Genomic DNA, 23019 nt, shown 5'->3' with positions numbered 1-23019 from the left:
GGACAAGAAAGATGGTCTTCTTCTTCTTCTTCTTCTTCTTCTTCTTCTTCTTCTTCTTCTTCTTCTTCTTCTTCTTCTTCTCCTCCTCCTCCTCCTCCTCCTCGTCCTCCTCCTCCTCCTCCTCAGGGAAGGCCTGTAGCTCCATGGTAGAGCATCCAGGTTGCATGTGAAGGGTTCCAGGTTCGAATTCTTAGCATCATCTCCAGGTAGGGCTAGGAATGTCCCCTATGCAAGACCCCACCAAGCCACTGCCACTCAGTGTGGATCATACAGTGCTAGATGGACTCAAGGTAACTTCCTCTGTTTCCGTGCAGAAGGATGCTAAGATATATGGAACTGCCTTATTATATTCCGTATTCTATCACTGGTCCATCTAGCCACCAAACTGCCCACTGAGCAGGCTGAAGGTAGGTTTAGATCTGCAGAGCCAGCTCCAAGTTTGAGTGGGGGCTCATCCTATGTCAGTGGGCTTGCTTCAGTCTGGTGGCGGCGGCAGCAGCTGACAGCTCTGTCTGGGAGCCACGGCTGAAGTTTCCCACAATGCCTCTAATGTAGCAATAGCTTCTTCTTTTTTGATGATGTTAGGAAAGGGTCTTAGCTCAGTAGCAGACCTTGCACAAAGGAGGTTCAGTCCTAGGCATCTCCAGGTAGAGCTTGGAGGGACAATTGTCTGAAATCCTGGAGAGATAGGTCAGTGCTAGTCAGTGCGGAAAATAGAATAATAGAATTGTAGAATTGGAAGGGTCCATGAGGACCATCTAGTCCAACCCCCTGCAATGCAGGATTTTTTTTGCCCAATGTGAGACTCGAACCCACAACCCTGAGATTAAAAAGTTCATGCTCTACCGACTGAGCTATCCCAGGAGGAGGGCAAATACTGAGCAAGATGAACCAATGGTCTGACTCTGTGCAGGGCACCTTCCTGTGTCCCTATGTTCTTTCCATCTGTGTCTGAAAAAGCAGGTAGAAATGGCAAGGAGGAACAAATGCAGGGTGAGGAGGTCAATATTAGCCTCCCCACCTGTGCAAAGGGCCTTGGCAGATACCTGCATGAAAGGACTGTGCAAACAGATTCCCAAGCTCAGAATTAGCTCTGGGGCACCCAATTCCTTAAATTTAAGTGTGTGTCTTTGCACCTGCCTTTGGACCTTGGCACTCTAGCGTAAGACACAAAGTAGGTCTTTCAGGTCTTCCCACTCTCAAAATCTCCAGTCCTGCTCCTGGAGATATTTTCACCTTAGAGGGCAGGGCTGAATCTTGTTGAGGTCACCAACTTTCTCCTTAGTTGGGATTCCTGTGTTTTGAACGCGCAGGCACTTAGCAGCTGAAACTTTTCTGGGCAGTGAGCTAGGGAAGAAGCATCTTCTGTTCAAAAAATTATCTGCCACAACACCCGATTCCTAAAAGCGCAGGAGCTCTGTCAGAAAAGAAGGTGGCAACCCTAGGCATGCAGAGTCTGGACTGCGCCTTCTGCAAGACTTTGGAAAAAGCTTGTAGTATGGAATCATACTTCTTATTTTTTAAAGGCCTAGCTCTTTTCCGCCTTCGTTGCAAAAGTTCCCAAACAACCCGAAAGCCAGACATAACATTGTTGTGTTACAGAGAGCTGGGCTGAGTTTGGATCTCTGGCTGAGTGGAGGTGAAGGTCCAGAGATGGGAAAGGAAGGAGGCCCAGGCGAGATGGTGATGGAGAGGATCAGGAGAGGTGCCCTGCCTTCTTGGTTTCTGCTGTTGTTCTAGCTTTGTTGTGACTTTCTGGTGCTGTGCCTAACACGGACCAGGAAAAGGAACCAAAGAGGAAACTGCAAGCAGGTGACAGACACCTTTCTGGTTGCGGATCAGACAGACTCAGATAGGGCAGCTGGCTTCAAATGATTGCCTTATCATTGCTGTGTCTTTCTAACCGCCATTTCTCCTATCCTCCGACATCAAAGAGCCCAAGGCTGCTTCTCTTCTGGGGCAATCTGAGAACAAACGCTGACCACATTTTGCATTCTCGAGTGCTTCAGTTATCGTGCGCTTTGTCTGAGTAGTGCTTACAATAACCTTGCAAGGTGGGACCATTGCTTATTGATTTACAGAAAACATTTCTGTGCCGTGGTCTCACTAAATATGAAACATAAAGCACTGTCTAAAATAAAAAGCAGGCAAACCCTGCAAATTGTGTTCACCAGAGAAGCCAAAATAAAAATTAAAAAATGGGATGAGTGTAGGCATTAGGCATCAGTTTTAACTTTTATTCAGGAAAAAAAACACCAAAGGAATGACTGCCTGTTTCTTGCTTTAGGGAAGTTCAGGATTAGGGTGAGATTTGAACTGGGGACTTGCTCACAGACCCAGGTCTGCGGCTGTTCCTAAGATAATACACCTGAGACAGCTTGGATGAGCATTAAGCACCAAATCAATGCTAAGGCTTTTCATGGTAGTCCGCTGCAATAAGGGGGGAGTGGAGGGGATTCTCATTAATTACATTTGGACCCTACTTTTCTCTGTGAAGCTCAAGTTCTCAAACCTCCCCAATTATATTCTCACAGCTGCCCTGTGAGGTAGGTTGGGCTGAACGATAAGTAGTAGTTTGGGGTCACCCAGAGAACTTCATGAGGATTTAAACCTGGTTTCTCCCCTCCAGTCCTAATCTGACTCACACTATAAATCAGGAATTCTGTTGAGGGTCTGTCAGGGGCTACATGGCTGTGGTGGGCTGTGAACCTTCTATCTCTCTCTCTCCCCTGCCACCCCCTTCTCTATTTCTCCCTCACCCCTTCTGCCACACTCCTTTCTGCTTAATTCACTCCCACTTAAAACTAGGCCGTGTTTTCTCAGGCTACAGACTGCCCATCCCTAACTACTACACCACACTGTCTCTTAGACGAAGAGTGAGATGAGTTTTCCATATCCGGCAGCTTCCTATATCCAGACCTTTTGAAAGAGACAGGATTGTTTCCCAGAATGCACATGGGGAGCCCTATGGCACCATTCCTGTCCTACTTGTACTCTACCAAATTATTTCCATTTTACAGAGGAAGAACTGAGGCAGAGCAAGCAAGGGAGCCAGGGGTGTGGTGGCGGCGAAGCCATCGTGATTGGAATGTTTGCATTTTGGCCTCATGGCAGTCTGTGTGGACGCAGCGTCTGCTGGTGGTTAGGTGACCTTCTGGCATTTTATTGGGATGTGGAATCTGCCAGAGGTGATGAGTTGTGGTTCAGACTTCTGCTTTTCCCTCTGCCCTGAGTTTCCTGCTTGCGTGTTTAACAGCAGTCTGAAGTGCAGAGGTGCAAAGGAGATGAAGCGTTTGTTGGCCTGGCGAGTGGTGGTGAAAATTGCAAGCTCCATGGGCTAAAACGTTTGTGTGTCAGCTTGCACAATGGAGTCTGCTTTATTAGAGCAGACCAGACACTGCTCTCGGTCTGCTTTCACTTTTTTGCCTCCATCGCTGCAGCCAGTTTGGGGGAGGATGACATTGACCATCAGATTCCTCCTCCTTTGTCTCCATGTTGCCTTTGCAAAACTCAGTGAACAGGAGCATGCGAACGGGATCCATTCCGGAGGCCCATTCGCAACGTGAAAAGCCCGCAACCTGAAGCGCCATATCTGCACAGGTGCATGGTGCGATTTGGCGCTTGTGTGCATGCGCAAAGCGTGATTTAGCGCTACTGCACATACGCGAGCGGCGAAACCTGGAAGTAACCCTTTCTGGTACTTCTGGGTCACCGTGGGACACAACCTGAAAAAACGTAGCATGAAGCAAACGTAACATGAGGTATGACTGTAGAATCAGTTGGTTCTGCCTGTCATTGGCTCTGGTTTTAACTAGTACAGGGCCTCCTTCTGCTTCACGAATCCTGATGGGATTTGGCCTCCACTGGGGCCAAAGAAAGAAGATGCCTAGATGTCTGGGTAGCCATGCACCCTACTTTGCAGAGAACAATTCTCCATTAGAAGACAGACCTTGCTTGGAGTGAGTCCTCTGTTTCGGAAGGGCTGTCCCGTTGGTTTAAAGAGGGGGCAGCAGGAACTGCCCATCAGCAGTTAGTACTAGGACTGGGCGATATCTGGTTTTCCACGTCGTGACATATCTAAACATCGCGATATACTGATGTATCATGATGGCAGAAATAAAGATTGAGCTAAGTAGTGGCATTGGCTGGCTTCACGGTTTTCCCCACATTGTGATTTTTGAATAGTGCGCAGACACACACATCACGATTTGAGATATGTAGCCAGCTCAAAAACTATGAAACTGATATTGCAGCATCCTGGATAGCTCAGTTGGTTAGAACGTAGTGCTGATAATGGGACAGCTGCATATTCTTGCATTTTGGACTAGTTGATCCTCAGGGTCGGCCCCCCCCACCAATTCTGTGATTCTGTGATACGGATGTCAAACTGGTTTTGCACAATATATCGATATATCACCCAGCCCTAGTTAGTACCTGGACAGGTGACAGACTACCTGATCTGTGGTTCCATTCTTACCCAACTATCGTGAGACGCATTGTGGTTCGATGATGAGTACACTTGTTGTTTGTTAATGAGCGTCTGCACATATGCAAATCTGTGTCCTGATTTGTCCCCTGTTTTCAGTGATGCGTTTCCTCCCCCCCCCCCCGGCAACGTGAGTGACTCCATCTTAGCAGGCTTTTGTTGTCTGGAATGCTGTGGAATGGCAGTATCCTGAAATGAGGAGCACCTATTATATTCAGGGTTAAATATGAGGAGCACCTATTATATTCAGGGTTATATTCAGGATGGGTTTAATTGTCTGCGGTTGGCAAGCCTTGAAAACGAGAGGTGCCTCTAAAAATATTCTGGTGGTTCCAAGTACAGAAAACTCAGTAGGCTGGTTCTGTTGTTGGTCAGGTGTGAGGGATTATAGAGCTTTGGGTGGAGAGGGTCCCCAGCATTCCCACATAGGGCTTGGAAGAGTTTGTGCTCTAGAACCCTGGAGAGCCACTGCTGACCTGTGTAGACAATACTGTGCTAGATGAGCCTAATGGTCTTGGTTCCTTGGCCATCCCCCTCTGTTGGAGATCAGGGCTATATGCAACACCCCATCACCAACGTAGCCTGCTATGATCCTGTTGCCACTGTTGAAATAAGACTCTACTGCCTCTCCACTCCGCTTAATGTATACAGTGGTACCTCGGGTTAAGTACTTAATTCGTTCCAGAGGTCCGTTCTTAACCTGACACTGTTCTTAACCTGAAGCACCACTTTAGCTAATGGGGCCTCCCGCTGCTGCCGCACCGCTGGAGCATGATTTGTTCTCATCCTGAAGCAAAGTTCTTAACCCGAGGTACTATTTCTGGGTTAGCGGAGTCTGTAACCTGAAGCGTATGTAACCAGAAGCGTATGTAACCCAAGATACCACTGTATTGGGAGGTGGTGGGGAAAATGGTTCTCAGCCTCAGGCGGCAAAATGTGTTGGGCTGAACCCAGTTTGTTCTTTGGAACTGCATGGTCTGATTTTTACTCTCAAGGAAACGGGCATCCGTGCATTTGTTTTGACACCTCTGTGTGCGCTAGGAAACCTCAACTCAAGGACAACCCTCCTCTCTTTATGCACCCAGTACTTTTCCATTTCTGAAAAGTAGCTCTGCAGCACTCCGCAGACAGCAGTGGGGAGTTCTGCTGGAGAGATAGCCAGGGTATCTATACTTCTGTCCCTTAAGTGCAGAACTGTACATTTGTCCCAAACAAATTCCAGGAGGTCTTCTAACCCGCAACAGAGGCCACGTCCACACAGACTGCCATGAGGCCAAAATGCAAACATTCCAATCATGATGGCTTCGCCACCACCACACCCGTGGCTCCCTTGCTTGCTCTGCCTCAGTTCTTCCTCTGTAAAATGGGGATAATTTTGTAGAGTACAAGTAGGACGGGGATGATGCAGTAGGGTAGCCAGTGTGCATTCTGGGAAATCATGCTGTCTCTTTCAAAAGCCCTGGATACAGGGAGCTACTGCAGATTGGCTCACCTGTCCCCTCCTCTGAGAGACTGTGTGGTGTAGTAGCTCGCAGTCTGTAAGCCCGAGGAAACTCAGCCTAGTTTCAGATGTGAGGGAAAGAGGCAGAAAGGAGAGAGATAGAAACAGAGAAGGGGGTGGCAGGAGAAGGGAAGAATGAAGGGGTGGCAGGGGAGAGAGAGAGAGAGAGAGAGAGAGAGAGGTGGCAGGAGAAAGAGATGGTGCCACTGCCATTCAGCCCCTGACAGATTCCGATCCAGGGAGTGTGTCCCTCAACAAAAGAACAATTCTGCACTGCTGATTTAAGAATGTAAGTCAGACTAGGACTGGGAGGACGACCGGGTTTAAATCCTCATGAAGCTCTCTAGGTGACCCCAAAGCACTCAACTCAACCTACCTCACAAGGCAGTTGTGAGAATAAAATTGGGGAGATTTGAGAACTTGAGCGTCTTGGGGAAAAGTGGGGTCCAAAAATAAATGATAATCTAGGTGACAGCCCTTAAGATATTTGAAGATGGCTATTGTATCTCCTCTCAGTCTCCTCTTTGCCAGGCTAACCATACACAGCTCCTTTAAGCGTTCCTCGTAAGGTTTAGTTTCCAGACCCTTGATCATCTTGGTTGCCCTCATCTGCACACGTTCCAGCTTGTCAACATCCTTCTTAAATTGTGGCGCCCAAAACAACTGGACACAGTATTCCATGTGTGGTCTGACCAAGGCAGAATAGAGTGGGACTATGACTTCCCTAGATCTGGACACTATACTTCTGTTGAGGCAGCCTAGAATAGCATTAGCTTTTTTTGCTGCTGCTGCATCACACTGTTGACTCATGTTAAGCTTGTGGTCCACCAAGACCCCTAGATCCTTTTCACATGTACTGCTAGTAAGCCAGGTGTCCCCCATCATATATTTGTGTATCTGGTCCTTCTTGCCTAAGTGCAGAATTATACCTTTGTCCCTATTGAAATTCATTTTGTTAGCTTGTGCCCAGTTCTAAGGGCCTAACCTTGGATTAGAGGGATGGTTTTCTGATTAGAGGATGGTGTCTCCAGCAAAGTTGAACTCCTTTATCTGGCTTGAGAAATCAGGTGTGGTTTTATGAATGGTTTCTTTGGCAGAAAGCAAACAGCTGAGGGGCTGGGGATTCTGGGTTCAGCGACCATCTGGCTAAGTAACTGCAGCAGTGATCCTTCAGAACCCAGCTTCCCAAAATGCAACCTGGGCATAGCTGCTGTTTGTGGAAAGACATACCTTCGTTGAACAGGTAGATTAGTCTGTCTGGGAATGATGGTTTACCCAACTGAAAGCACCCACAAATTGACTCATTTGGCTGAACGAGTCCTTTGCAAGCTTGTCATAAGAGGAAATTGAATCACCTGCTAATATTCATAAGCGCTGTTATAACTGGGTGGAGGGCAGGATTGCATCAAAGAAGAGGCAGATCTAGGCTGCATCTAAGGAGGTTGCTTTGCTTCTGTTTATCTAGGTCAAATAAGAGATCAATGTAATAATTAAAACAGGATTGTCGAACATGCTGTTCGGTTTCTCTTGGAAGCAAGCCTGCCTTACCAGCTTCCTCGCCCAGAATTTATGTCTGCGCCTTTAATTTCTCCAGGATGCTCAGATGGGAAGCATTCACCTACCTTCTTGTCCATGTTTTTTCCCAGGCTGAGAGAGCACAGTCTTCAGGGTTCCCCAAACTTGGGCTTCTCCAGCTGTTTTTGGACTACAGTTCCCATCATCCCTGACCACTGGTCCTGCTAGCTAGGGATGATGGGAGTTGTAGTCCAAAAACAGCTGGAGACTCAAGTTTGGGAAACCCAGGTTAAACACATAAGATGAGCCTACATCCTGTTCTCACAGTGGCTGACCAGATGCCTTTGGGAAACCAGCAAGTTGTACACAATAGCAGCTGTAACTGGAGTTGGTGGTTCTTAGGTAGGGTGCTGTCAACTGAAAAAACAAAAACTGGCCCTAATCCTGGGTCTTCAAGGGCAACTTCAACTTATTCCTGCATTGCAGGGAGTTGGACTAGATGACCCTTGGGATCCCTTCCAACTCTACGATTTTATCATTCTGCAAACTTGCTCTGCCTGCATTCTCAGCATGCTGTAAAAAGCTGGTTTCTCTGAAGATAAAGCTCTAATTGAAAAATAAATAAATGGGGATGGCTGGCCAGCCTGTTCTTAGGGAAGGAGGAAGCAAGGTGGATATCTTTCAAAGTCTATCCAGTTTTATTCATTGGGGGATATTAATTAGGAATTTTATTTACTTGATTACATTTATCCCCCCTCCCCATTTTTATCCTCACGACAACCCTGTGAGGCAGGTTGGATCGAGAAAAAGGAACTGGCCCCATATCACACAGTGAGCTTCGTGGCTCAGTGGGGATTTGACCTGGGTTTCTCCAGGCTGAGCCTGACATTCTGATTACACCGGGAGTTATTCACATGTTACATTCAACACGTGCGCAATCTGCGATCCCGCTGTCAAGGTGTATGTTCACGTAGCTGTTCACATGTAACACCCAACACCTGTGCAGTATGTGTGCCTGTTTACATAATATACACATCAAGGGGTGTACAGCCCTTCACACAAACACTTGTACCTATGTAAAGATACGTTGTTGTTGTTTAGTCGTTTAGTCGTGTCCGACTCTTCGTGACCCCCTGGACCAGAGCATGCCAGGCACTCCTGTCTTCCACTGCCTCCCGCAGTTCGGTCAAACTCATGCTGGTAGCTTTGAAAATACTGTCCAACCATCTTGTCCTCTGTCGTCCCCTTCTCCTTGTGCCCTCCATCTTTCCCAACATCAGGGTCTTTTCCAGGGAGTCTTCTCTTCTCATGAGGTGGCCAAAGTATTGGAGCCTCAGCTTCAGGATCTGCCCTTCCAGTGAGCACTCAGGGCTGATTTCCTTCAGAATGGATAGGTTTGATCTTCTTGCAGTCCATGGGACTCTCAAGAGTCTCCTCCAGCACCATAATTCAAAAGCATCAATTCTTGTACCTGTATTTAATAAGGATTCTCTTATTTGCAAGAGTAGATGCAAAGGAAAAACAGCAGCCGCATGCTTGGGAAAGAGGAGGAATGTGTTTTACCTTATGCTTTGATAAATCATCGGTGGGAAGAGAGCTAAGGGGTCTTTCAGGAGAAAGATGAGCAGTGGCTGTGTACGCATGCAACAATGGTGTTCTTTTTTTCAATTTGGATTGAAGTTGGCTTGGAAAAAGGAAAGAACCTACTTCTGCACTCATCCCTTAGTTAAACTATGGAACTCTCTCCCAAAGGAGAAAATGATGGCCACCAACTTGATGGCTTGAAAGGAGGATTAGACAAATTAGGAGAGGGCTCTTGATGGCTACTAGCCAGGATGACTATGTCTCCATTGTTGGAGGCGGCACTGATTCCAAGTTCCAGTTGCTGGAAACCACAGGAGGAGAGAGGGCTCTTGTGGTCTGATCCTGCATCTGGTTGGCCACTGTGAGAACAGGATGCTGGCTTAGATGGGCCATTTGCCTGATCCAGCAGCTGGTTCTCCTTATTTTATTAAAATGCAGTATCTCATAAGAAACAACAGGATAGGCACAGAGCAGACCTGGACTGTGGCCGACGTCACAGGTTCACTGCTTCCCAAACCAGTCATGAGAGTGCTGTGGATGCGGAGTTAAATAGCCAGTGCAAGTCAAGAGCCACATCTGAATCTTACCTTGCTGGTCTTATGTACTTGGGCTTTATGCTGGCTTGGATTTTAAAGTTTTATTGCGGGTTTTTACTGTATGATCATTGCTTTTGCTTCCTTTGTATGCCACTCGGAGGACTCGTTTACGAGCCATTGAAGAAGCAGAAACAAGTCCCCGTTTTGTGGACTGTCCACATCATAGCTGTCAACTTTTCCCTTTTCTTGCGAGGAATCCTATTTGGAATAAGGGGATTTCCCTTAAAAAAGAGGGGAAAGTTGACAGCTATGGTCCACATTGCTGCAGGGCAGAGAGACATGGTCAGGAATGAAGAAAGGCACATCTAATCCTGACCTTCTTTTCCGGTGATTAATGAAATTTAATTTTTACAATCTGACCTCTCCAAGAGCGCTTTGATAGGCTGTGGGTGATGTTTTGGAAGGTAGAGGAAAGAACTGGGTGAATCTGAGTGGATGTTGGATCAGCCCCATAAATCTTTCAGTCTGACAAAGTAACATTTCGTCCGGCCATCCTCCACAACGCGATCGCAAAGGGTGCAGTGGCTAGTGCATCTGAATGGGATCGAGGTGTCCCGGGTTCAGATCTATGCACTCAGCCATAAAGCACCCTGGGAGACTTTGGGCTTGCTGCTGTTTTGCAACATTACCAGCTTCGCAGGGTTCTTGTGCGAGGGTGGTGAATGCTGCCTCGAAGGAAAGGCAGGTTAGAAGTGAAATAACTCCTAGGACTGGAATAAGTGCACACAGGAGATGTAATAACTTTTGGTGTGGCTGCCAAACACATCTGAGCCACACAAGGAGTGCAATAAACAGCTACGGTGCCGCATCACTGGTTAGTCCAGGCCTCCCCAGCCGGTGACTTCCAGATGTTTTGGACCATTAATTTAATTTAATTTAATTTTTTGGGGGAATATTTATATCCTACCCTTTGCACAAGCCGCAAGACGGTTTAAAACAAAATCAGATGCGACACAGAGAATCCCTAAAACAATGCAGTCCTTTTTAACACCACCATAGCTCATAAGAAATAATTAAATAGCAATTACCATTAGAAGAAGCTGAGCAATCCATTTGTCTAATCATCTCTCTCCTTCCCCAAACACCTGCTGGAAAAGGTGCAGCTGCTGAAAACCATAGAGAGGGGGTCAGAGGTGCATCAATAGAGAGTCCTACATGTTAGGAGCCACCACCGAAAGGCCCTTCTCATATTAGCCCCAGCTAGTATCGCCCAACAGCCAGGAATGATGGGAATTGTAGTCTAAATCACCTGGAAAGTACCAGGCTGAGGAAGGCCGGGTTTGTCCTTCCACAAGCAAGGCAAAATGGGGATCTTTGATGATGAGCAGCTGGCTTTGCTTACTGGCATATTATTTGCTATATTTTGCCGTAGCAAGAGTGCTGCAGACCTGGGCTGCTTTGAAGAGGTCCTGGAAGAGAAGGGGGGGGGGGGAGAAAGAAAAATGAGTTTGGATGAAGGATAGAAAGAGAGTTGGCTGTAGCCGTAATGTTTTTCTTCTGTGGTGGAAGAGACATGCGCTGAACAGAGAATGAGCCTTCCTATTTCAAGGACAAATTGCAAGTCGAATTTGAGCATGCTGTTTATGGATCTGCCCTGCAAATCCTATATATAGGCGGTCGACTTCACAAACTACGTAATTAGCTTTCTGAATTTGCTGGCACAGGATGTGTCGATGGCTAGAAGCTTAAATGGTTTTGAAAAATGAGAGAGAGAGAGAGAGAGAGAGAGATTCATAGAGGAAATGGAACCTCCTTGGATATTGGCCGTAATCTCCGAAGGGGGATCCTCCATAGATTGTGGCAGAATATTTACAAATTGATGCCGGAGATAAACACCAGTGCCTTCATTTTTTGCTGATAGGCTTCTGTTTGTTTGGAAATGGTCCAGCTAGATGGAGCACATTCTAGCTTTCCATTTCAAGGTATCGTTTTCCGCATGTATCTCTCTCAGCTGCAAGTTGTCTTCACAGCATCGCGGAGAGCCATTTCTTAACTCTGCACCGGCACAAAGTCCACCATCCAGAATATTTGGGGATTTGCCCTGCATGCTCAGTTTTTGCCTTACCCTTCCCTCGACAGCCGCCCTCTCTGCCCAAGGCTGTTGAGAAAACCGCTTTGACATTTGGAGTGGTTTCAGATGGCGGCGTACAGCATGAGAGAAACACACGTAACGACAACATAACAAAGTAGTCGTCACCGGTAAATAAAAGATTAAAAGAGATGCAACCAAATGGAACAATTTCCATGTACAGTACATCACAACAAGATCTGTAGTGCAGATATGGAAACCCAACATCAACAACACACTGCCCAACAATAAATGAAGATACACACAGAAAGGTGATGGACATTCGATGAAGGGACCTTCATGAGAGCTAGGCTAGAGATGCTTCCTCAGGGTGTGAGGCTGAGAGAAGATGGGGAAATTCCCAGATGACTGCTGGGAGTGTTGATTCTTCTGTGTGTGGAATAAGGATTAAGATATAATTGTGATAGAGGGCTTGGTATTATACACACACATACAGTTGTACCTTGGTTCTCGAACGCCTTGCAACTCAAACGTTTTGGCTCCCAAATGCCGCAAACCTGGAAGTAAGTGTTCCAGTTTGCGAACGTTTTTTGGAAGCCGAACATCCGACGCGGCTTCTGATTGAGTGCAGGAAGCTCCTGTAGCCAATCGGAAGCTGCGCCTTGGTTTGCAAACATTTTCAGAAGTCAAACAGACTTCTGGAATGCATTCCATTCGAGAACCAAGGTATGGCTCCCCCTATTTTCTTTTTTCCTTCTTCCTTTCTTTTCCTCTTGGTTTGTTTCTTTTCTCTCTCCTTTAGATTACTTTGGTTTTTATTGTATTTTACGAAACCCCCAAACAGCACCCCAGTGTCCAGTGAGGGGTGGGAGGGGGAGAAGCGGTACATGGCTTGGAGTGGATGGTGGGTGTCATCCCTTCATCCTCATCCAAGGCAGATGTGAGGTGCCGCTGACAGCAGAGACGGCTCCACCAATGTCCTACTTCAGGTGATTCACCTGAGCAGCAGGGCTTAACAAGGGACCCTATGGGAATCCCAGTCTGATGGCTACAACACCCCCATCATCCCCAGCCAACATGGCCGATGCTCAGAGATGACGTGAGATGTAGTCTTGACAGTTTTGGGGGACCCACATTTGGGGAGGCTGCTTTTAATTTCTCTGAGAGTGGAATAGCTGGACTTCTTTTTCCATTGGGCTTGACACAAGTTCTGCTTTCGAACTCAGGACGTTATAGGCAATGTTGCTTCTTCTTCTTTGGCGATCCCTCGCAGCCCAGTAAGATTGTCTTCCATAATCACGGTTTTAACCGTGAGTCCGTACCTGACTGTGGAGGCCAATTCTGGACATTGGGGACATTGGTCCACAGTGGGGACATTGGTTTCCGGTTGAGAGTTGACCACGGTGAGGGCTTGCCAAACTTGTCTTCCTCTTAGCTCGTTTCTCCCTTTTGTCTTGAGTTTGAGCGTCTTCAAAGTCCATGACACCTTTGGTAAAGGCTGTTCTCCAACTGGAGCGCTCGCAAGCCAGTGTTTCCCAGTTGTCAGTGTTTATATTACATTTTTAAAGATTTGCCTTGAGACTCATTAAGCCTCTTTTGTTGAACGTGAGCATTACGCTTTCCTTGCAGGATGACTTTTCCACATTAGAAGCAAAATATCTGTTGCCTTGGGGGCAACAGTAGGAGAGGGCTATTGTCCCCATGCCCTACTTGTGGGCCTCCTGAAAGCATCTAATTGACTACTGCAGGGAAGAAGATGCTGGGTGAGGCAAGCCTTTGGTCTGATCCTGCTCTTCTCATGTTCTGCAGTTCATCAGATATATGATTGTCAACTGCTGCAGATTCAAAACTGATAGATGGTGTTGACCAGTGTTTATTTCATTTCTTTTTTAAAAAAGCTCTAGGGGCTTAGATCTTTTAACCTCTTTCTTTGTTTTCTATGGACAGTTTATTTCAGGAGTTTGCTTGCAGTTACTGAATATTGCACACACTCAAATAATAGTCCACATATTCTGAAACACTCTTGTTTTGATTTTTCATATTGCAAGACTGAGCAGTGACATTTAAAATTGCTGCAGTGCAAGTCAGACACTGTTATAGATTCTGTCTACCAGCCTAGGAACTTCCATCCCTAGTTGCAGTCCTAAGCACCATTGAATAGTGTGGGATCTACTTCTGAGTAAACATGCATAACACTGGGCTGCTAGTCATAGAATAATAGAATTATAAAGGGATCCCAAGGGTCATCTAGTCCGCCCCATGCAATGTAGGAATGTCAGTCAAAGCATCCATGACAGAAGGCCATCCAACCTCCAAGGAAGAAGAGTCCACAACCTTCTGAGGGAGTCTGTTCCACTGTTGAGCAGCTCTTACTGCCAGAAAGTTCATCTAGAGCAGCGGTTCTCAACCTGTGGGTCCCCAGATGTTGTTGGACTACAACTCCCATCATCCCTGAGCTCTGGCCTTGCTAGCTAGGGGTGATGGGAGTTGTAGATCAACAACATCTGGGGACCCACAGGTTGAGAAAGGCTGTACTAGAGGTTTAGCCAGAAACTCCTTTCTTGTAACTTGAATCCATTGGTTCGGGTCCTTTCCTCCAGAGCAGGAGAATACAAGCTTGCTCCACCCTCCATTTGACAATCCTTTATATATTTGAGGAAGGCTATTATGTCTCCTCTCAGTCTCCACTTTGCCAGGCTGAACATACCCAATTCCCTCAACTGTTCCTCATAAGGCATGGTTTCCAGACCCTTGAACATCTTGGTCGCCCTCCTCTGCACATGTTCCAGCTTGTCAACATCCTTCTTCAACTGTGGCACCCAGAACTGGACACAGTTTCCCAGGTGTGGTCTGACCAAGGCAGAATAGAGTAGTGCTATTACTTCCCCTGATCTGGACACTATATGTCTGTTGATGCAGCTTACAATAGCATTAGCGTAAGTCCAGGTACTTGCGTCTAGGATAATTTGGTTTGAAAGTCCCTTACTCCTTTGCCCATTCGAAAAGTGACGGCTATTTACATGCCATTTATTAGAACATTTATCCTAACTTCTTCCTAAATGTATGTTAAAACTTCCTTCACAACAGGAAGATGTTTAATGCTGGCATACGTTAACCTGCGTTGACCTGGGTATTTTCACACGCTCCCATCAGTCTATAATGCAAATGTAAAACCTACCTTATTAGGATGTATACAATCTTCTGTGTTCTGCTGTGCATTAACACCAAGAATGCATGCAAAGTTTTTAAATCTTGCTCATGAAAACTGCATAAGCCTTATTGGACCCTAGCTTTAATATCGGCAGCTGAGGGCTGTTGCGTTTTTTGGGGGCACATTTTAGTTTGTTTACCTGCAGGGAAGCAGAGCTTTTGCATGATTCAATCTAGCAACTCAGGGTTTTGTGAGACAAGGAGGTTAAGCTGCCTGGCTTTTTTTTTCAACAAACCAGTGAAATGATGAGATCTTGGCAAAGGCGATGGGGTGGTGATGGGGGACAGATCTGCCTCACTTGACAATATGGAAAGTGAAACAGATCAGAGAAAACAAAAGCTACCAGGAAGGAAATAAGACCCAGTTCTTACCATCAGTTGAGAAAATGGTGCCATCTGTGTTGAGTTGGCCACACCATCATTATGCAACGTTCCTTTTCTGCAGAACCACAGCCTGAACATAAACGCTCCAAGTGTCCCTTGTTTTCCAGGGACAGTCCCAGATTTACAGAAGCTGGTTTCTGATTTGATCCCAGAATGTCCCAGTTTTCCTTAGGATGCCCCAATGTTGGAGAGTACAGACTAGGAGGTCCTTATTTTCATCAGAGAGGTGTTGGAGGAGACATCTCTACAGTGGTACCTTGGTTTTAGAACAGCTTAGTTTATGAACAACTTGGAAATAGAAGGCTGCAAACCCGGAAGTAGGTGTTCCGGGTAGTGAACTTTGCCTTGGAAGTGGAACATGTTCCGCTTCCTGTTGAGTTCTGTTTGTAAATAGAGTCCCCTGCTGCTAATCAGACGCTTCCCATTGAGTCTGTTGGTTGCTGAGTCCCAAACACCCACGCAACACAGAGGTGATTTTTGGAGCTTTCGTTTTTGCTATTTTTTTTGCGTGGCTTTTTTTTTTTTTTACTGTGACTTGTTCTTCATTTTATGGAACTAACTTGTGACTGGCTTGTGACTGTGTGGAACCCAGTTCAGCTACTGATTGATTGGTTGGTTGGTTGGTTGATTGCGGAAATGGATAAAAAAAAGCCCATCCAAACTATGACTATCATCAGGGCATGTAAGAAAAAAATTAATTTTAATTTTTACCATTACAATACTGTCTTATTTATTGATTATTGCTTTCATTTTATGGATCAATGATCTTCTTGTTAGACAGTAAAATTCATGTTGGATTGCTGTTCTAGGGGTTGTTTTTAAAAGTCTGGAATGGATTGATCCATTTTGCATTACTTTCTATGGGAAAGCACGCCTTGGTTTTGGAACGCTTTGGTTTTGGAACAGACTTCCAAAATGGATTAAGTTTGAGAACCAAGGTACCACTGTATTTTCATCGGAGAAATGTTGGAGGGTATGTGAACAAGTTTAAGAAAAGTGACCTGCCTTATCTGGATAGGCTTCTGAGTCCCAGAGCTGAGCAAACATTCTTGGGATTTACAGAGTGCATCATCCTTGACCAGTGACCATGCTGGCTGCTGATAGGACAGCCTCTGGAGAGCCATAGGTTCTCTTTCCCATATCTAGCTCCAGATTTTGGATAGAATTGCAATTAAAATACAGAGCGCACTTCGATTTGGAAAAGGAAGTGCAGTTATGCTCAAATGGACTCTGTTTATAGGAGGAGGCTGTTTCCTGGCACTTGCCCTTAGGAAATAATTGTTCTTATTTTGTCACTTCTGCATTTGAGGGGGATACCTTTGCTGGTGTGTGTTGTTACACTCTCTCAGTCTTCAAGGCTAAACCTTCTCCCCTAGTTACTAGCACACCAGTCTCTGAGCTTGCGGTGATGATGTGCAGTCGGAACATAGGAATGCTGCCTTCTCCTGAGTCAGACCATTCATCCATGTAGCTCAGTGTCATTGACACTGACTGACAGCAATTCTCACATACCCTCTGACATTTCTGCAATGAAAATGGGGACGTCCTATTCAGCAGGAACAACAACACTCCGCCCATTTGACTGGGTTGCCCAAACCACTCTGGGCAGCTTCTTACATAACAAAAACTAAACATTAAAAAACTTCCCTGTACAGGGCTGCCTTCATACGTCTTCTAAAGGTTGTATAGTTACTTATTTCATTGGCTTGGGGGTTGCATAACTCCATACCCTCCAACATTTCTTTGAAGAAAATAGGGATGCGGGTGGCGCTGTGGGTTAAACCACAGAGCCTAGGACTTGCCGATCAGAAGGTCGGCGGTTCGAATCCCCGCGACGGGGTGAGTTCCTGTTGCTCGGTCCCTGCTCCTGCCCACCTAGCAGTTTGAAAGCATGTCAAAGTGCAAGTAGATAAATAGGTACCACTCCGGCGGGAAGGTAAACGGTGTTTCCGTGCGCTGCTCTGGTTCGCCAGAAGCGGCTTAGTCATGCTGGCCACATGACCCGGAAGCTGTACGCCGGCTCCCTTGGCCAATAAAGCGAGATGAGCGCCGCAACCCCAGAGTCGGCCACGACTGGACCTAATGAACAGGGGTCCCTTTACCCTTTACCTTAAGGAAAAGTGGGACATTCTGGGATCAAATCAGAAACTTCTGTAAATCCGGGACTGTCCCTGGGAACTAAGGACACTTGGTGGGAGGGTGTCTGGAATTCCGGGTGCTGTTTTGTCCCAGCCTTACCTGGAGACACCAGGGATTGAACCCAACACTTTCTGCATGCAAGACTGCTGAGCTACGGGGCCCTTCCCCTAGGGCTGTAATAAGCATTTTGTTGCTCTAGTGACTGCGCATCTAAATCCATGCACCCAAACACTAAAGCAGCATGCATTGCACAGGCTGTCATTTTCTCCCTGCAGCTACTAAGATATGTATATTTTGAACTACCGACAACACCTTGTGGGAGACAATTACCCCATGCATATTAATGGCAACGGCATCTCTGAGCACTGATCGTTATGTAGTCAAATTGCCACCACCTGTGTGCAAGAGGGACGTATCAGCAGGTTCAAGGGAATCCCAAGGTTTTCAGAAGCACTTAAAAACAACAACAACCATTAAGGAGAAACTTTCCCCCAAACAACTCATTGAAAGCCAAACATGGTCACAGATTTGCTGAGTGTCTGTGGGATGAAGTGGGGAATGCAACAAGATATTCCGGAAAAGGGGCTGGCTGGCACATTGAGCAAGGATGCTCCATGACGCAACGTTTTGGTCACATCCAAATCATATCCAAAGAACCCAGGCAACTGGATTCACAAAGCTACAACCCCCAGAACCCTAAATAAACAACATTTCCCAGGATTCTTTGGGGGGAAAGCCATGTGTTTTAAATCTGCTTTAAATTTACGGTGTGGATGCCAGCCTCGTTGCAGATCCAGCTTACATGATTTTCTATTATATTTTGAACCTAAAAGAAAGCCCACCCCCTTAGCTGTTAAATTATAGTGGAGTGAGTGAATCCAGCGCTCAGAAGACCAAGTGGAAGGTTTGATAGTAGTCTTGGGTATATTTTTCAGTTATTTCTTTGCATATAAAGTGTTGATAACATGCACAATGTACTACTGAACCAAAATGGCTCCACCCATAATGTAAATCAGGGTTTTTGAACTTGGGTCTCTAGCTTCTTTTGGACCACAGTTCCCACAACCCCTGACCACTGGTCCTGCTAGATTTTTTTTTAATGGGGCAGCAAGCATAATTGTTTAATTGCACCCGGCTTTTCCAGAAGTGCCTGCCTTTTGACCAGGGAGGGTTGGAAGTTGGGACAGGAGAGAAATTTGGTTCAGCCCAGATTTTAATGTGAATCTACCCGATCCACACTTTCCAAAACAATATGTGAACTGGAAACTCGGCTTCCTTTCGAAATTTGCGCTTCCCTGAATGTTGTGATGTGGTTCTCCACCAAAACGACTTGTACGAAAACCTGAATAGTAGGGGAAAGTAGGCTGAAAGTGCATGCGTTAGGGAGAACAACAATAGGAAATGCATTCTGTTAGCGGGAATCTCTTGCAAAACTGTGTCCGCTTGGCAAAATTTTATACAGAAAGAATATGAAATCCTCCAGGAGAAATTTGCACTGAAATGCTGATGAATTTTCACGGGAACTTTTTTTAAAAAAAGTCACAAACCAATGCAGGAATGCAGGGAACAAGAATTTAAGGTTGGCGGAATGAGAGAGTGAAGTTTAGAGATTCACCTAGCCCTGGTTGGAAATGTTACAGGAGAAATTTGCACTGAAATGCTGACGAATTTTCATGGGAAGTTAAAAAAAAATTCACAAATGGCTGCAGGAATGTGGGGAACAAGAATTTAAGGTTGGCGGAATGAGAGAGTGAAGTTTAGAGATTCACCTAGCCCTAGTTGGAAGGGGAAGCTGAACTAGGTGGAGAAATTGCTAAGACCTCTTTCGATTCTCCCCGCCCTCGCCTGTTAATTTTCTTGTGCCCTTGCTGTCCATCAATGAACTGTGTCCCCTCTTGTTTCCAGAAGGCAGGGAGTGTGTAAACTGTGGCGCTACCTCGACCCCCCTATGGAGGAGAGACGGTACGGGGCATTATCTGTGTAACGCCTGTGGACTGTATCATAAAATGAATGGGCAGAACCGCCCCCTGATAAAGCCGAAGAGAAGGCTGGTAAGTGACTTGACTCTCAAAAACTGCACTAACTTCTTATTTTTCTTTTTCTTCTCCCTCCCTGTCATGTTGTGTTTTTGAATTTCCTCAGCCCAAGATGGAGAACTTTCTGGAGGGAGTAGATTTGGGCACCCCCGCCCAAAGTCTTATCTGTCTGTACAGAAGAGGGTTTTTGAGAGAGCCCAACCCCCCTTTTTCACTATGCCTGCCAAGTTATGTACCATTTCTATGTCTCTCTATATATCTCTTTTATTTTTTTATTTAAAAAAGAATCAAGTAAGGGGGGGTGTTTTTTCTTCGGCGGTTTCTAGAGGGGGGTGGCTGAAGAAAGTGGGAGCTTGGGGGGGCGGGCCGGGAAGCATGCTGTAGGCATGAAAAAAGAATCCATTTCATTGTAAAAAAAAGGGGGGGATGTTTTGAAACTAGTTTTTCTCCAAAGTTGAAAGTGTCCTGGATTTAAAAGCGGTGCATCGGTTCCCCATTCATGACGCAGTTTCTGGAACTCCAAAAGGACTAGTGACTTTGGGATTACATTTGTTGTTTTAAATGACACAGGATGGTATACAGTGTTCTCCATAGTCAAAGCAGACCCATCGAAATTAATACCGTCTGTCATTTTGCCCAGGCTATCCATGTCCCATAAAATTGGACCCTATTATTTCCGAATTCATGTTTTGACCTTCTCCATTTCAATTGGTCACCTAGTTCATGGTCTGGAGCACATGATGCGCACAATTGTGGGAACGCATCTTGGCCACTTGGAATGGCTTCACACTCTAGACCTGCTGTGAGTGGGCTGTGTACGGCTATGACCGATTGTGCTTTTAGCAGGAAGTTACTCAACTCCCTTTGGAGCGGTGTTCAGTTGTGGTGCTTATGTGCGACCCTAGACACAACTCTGCAGAAATTCAACTTGACGTGAGAGAAGAGCCAGTGACCAGAGGGTATTTCCCGTTGTCCTATGTTATTTGCCCTTTGGAAACAACTGGAAAGTTTCCAGACATTTTGGAACTGCGACGGCAGAACAGGCATGGCTAAGCTGTGGATCTCCAAATGTTGTCAGACTTCAACTCCCATCAGCCAATGGCCAAGGATGTTGGGAGCTGGAGTTCCACATCATCTGGATGGACACGGGTTTGCCACCCATGTATAAAAGTACAAATCGCAAGTGCTCTATGTGGGAATAGGCTCTGGGGATTGCACCAAGTCCACCTGATAAGGCCGTGTGTTTGCATCCAGATGCCTTTGGGAAGCCTGTTACTAAGTCATGAAGGCTACTAAGTCACTTTGACTCCAGCATCTAGTTTTCAGAGGTATACTATCTCTTGAACATGGAGGTTCCATTTAGTTATAGTTGCTCACAACCATTGGGAAACTTGTCCTTCTGACAGGTGTTGATACCTGCCCTCCTTGACTATTAGAACCTCAAAATTCCTTATCGCCTTATTTCCAATATAAGGGTATAATAATCGGCGTGGGAATTTTGTAAGAAGACCACAAAGCTGTGGTTCATGGAGAAACATGCAAGTCCGAGGTGACCTCTAGTGTGGATGACTCACTCAGTGCTGAAAGTTGTGAATCCTTACTTCTTTGGTTAAATTAGAAGCATATGATCAGAGGCATGAGTTGAACCGGCAGGTTTTTAATCTTCATTGTTTTTGGAGATTGATTTGTCTTTGGAAGAGGCCCTGAACTGCAGGAGACTCAGAAGTTGGCTTAGTCAGTTGGCTTAGGGGTGGGGAGCCTGTGCCCCCTCCCCCGAGATATTGCTGGACATCCACCTCCCATCACCAGTTGATCCACATTCTGAGATCTGCTGAGGGCGTTCTTGTCCACGGTCCCACTAGCAAGTGTGTTCAGGGACGTGAGACAGGGCCTTCTTGGTGGTGGTGCCCTGACTCTGGAATTCCCTCCCGCTAGGGGTGTGCTGCTGAGATGGCTTTCTGTTGTTTAGCTTGGAGGAATTGGTTAATCTGTCTTGGAGATCTAGAGTGTCGTGTTATGCTGTTTTTATTTGTATTTGAAGGATTGCATGTTTTAATATAGTTGGAAACTGCTTTGGGCCTTTTCAGAGAAAAGCAGTCTACAGGTTTTAAAAACGAAACAAGCAGACTTCCTGAGGCTCAGAGGTTTTCTCCATCTTGGATAGATGCTAATGACAGTCCTTGTTTCTTGCTTTGCCGAATTGAAAAGGAATGTGTTTGTGAACAGACTGACACCTTTGACAAGTGGTGTGCACGCATTGGTAGTGATAGTTCTGTCCAGCACTTTTTTTCCGGGAGGATGCATACCCCTAAACATTTTGCGAATCTAAGTTTGGCCTCATTGAGGGGCAGTATTTCAATATGAGTAGGAAAATGAGAGTACCCCTAAACATTTTTTAAAAGAAAAACAGCACTGGTTCTGTCTGTGGTGTTTGGCCTGTGATGACCTATTCACACATGCCTAAATCTTTGATTTATGCTGCTGGTGATCCAGGGTCCAAGTCTACCTGAAGGAGCAACAGCCATTTGGACTCTGCAATAGTCATCTGAGGCCCTTAGTCGAGTGCCTCCTCCGTGAGAGGCCCAGAGGGTGGCAACACGAGAACAGGGCCTTCTCTGGAGTGGCTCCCCATTTGTGGAATGCTCTCCCCAGCGAGGCTCATGTGGCAGCACCAGTACATATCTTTAGGCGCCAGGCAAAAACATTCCTCTTCTCCCAGGCCTTTGGCTAATTAATCTACAGCCTACTAAGTTGTGTGTGTGTGTGGGGGGGGGGGGTTATTGTCTTTTGTTCATTACTGGCTTATATAATTTTGTGTTCTTATATTTTAAACCACCCTGTGATCCTTGGATGCAGGACGGTATAGAAAATTTAATAAGAATTAATAATATCTAGATTTGCCCCCCATTCACAGACAGGCTATCAGTAATTAATAGCCATTGACGCCAAAGGGGAATTGCTTCGTGAGGGTTCAGAACTGTGTCAGGATCAGGTAGAGTTGCCGTATTATGAGGAGCAAAAAAACAAAGGACACATTTGCTGACTTCTGCTTTTAACCACGGATGGCTATGACGACTCTCATTTTACATACCCATGAAAAAGAGGACGTGTCCTGGAAAAAGAGGACATATGGCAACCCCCTTGGGCTTCCCACAGGCCTCTGGGTGGCCACTGTGAGAATAGGATGCTGGACTAGATGGGCTCTTGTGATTTTACGAGAGCGCAGAGCAAAAGAGGGGGCTCAGGTAAGGAGAACGGGGCTCTTCCTATCTCTGATACTTACCTTCTTCCAGCTTCTTCTCCCACCTATGTTTCTGCTTGGAAGGAGAAAGATATTGGGGCGATCTTATCTCCCACCTGGCGGAGCGGGACCAGGAGAAGCAGCTTAGGAGAGGAACGTGAATTCAAAACTAGCCCACGGGGAAAGGGTTAAGCAGCCCCCTCCCCTGCCAGTGTTGCAGTCAAGAATGGAAACCAACCCCCCCTTGGCTGCTTTCGATTAGAAAAGAAAGGGGGGGGGAATGCTAGGAAATTTACAC

General features: G+C 46.1%; 1 protein-coding gene across 7 annotated transcripts in view; it reads left to right on the top strand.

Moving 5' to 3' along the window:
* Positions 1–23019, top strand: part of GATA3 (GATA binding protein 3) — a 74699-nt gene that overhangs the window by 34036 nt on the left and 17644 nt on the right. For 5 of the 7 annotated variants that reach the window (XM_083573010.1, XM_083573011.1, XM_083573009.1 and 2 more), the window contains exon 4: positions 19350–19495. In XM_083573010.1, the coding sequence (XP_083429136.1) occupies positions 19350–19495 (146 nt within the window). The remainder of the gene's footprint in view (positions 1–19349; positions 19496–23019) is intronic. The other 2 variants (XM_083573013.1, XM_083573014.1) reach the window with 1 other exon arrangement.

This window comes from Podarcis filfolensis, assembly GCF_964270895.1.
Source record: "Podarcis filfolensis genome assembly, chromosome: 10".
Lineage (NCBI taxonomy): Eukaryota > Metazoa > Chordata > Lepidosauria > Squamata > Lacertidae > Podarcis > Podarcis filfolensis.
The sequence above is the reverse complement of the archived record's forward strand: the minus strand, read 5'-3'. Positions and strand labels throughout refer to the sequence as shown.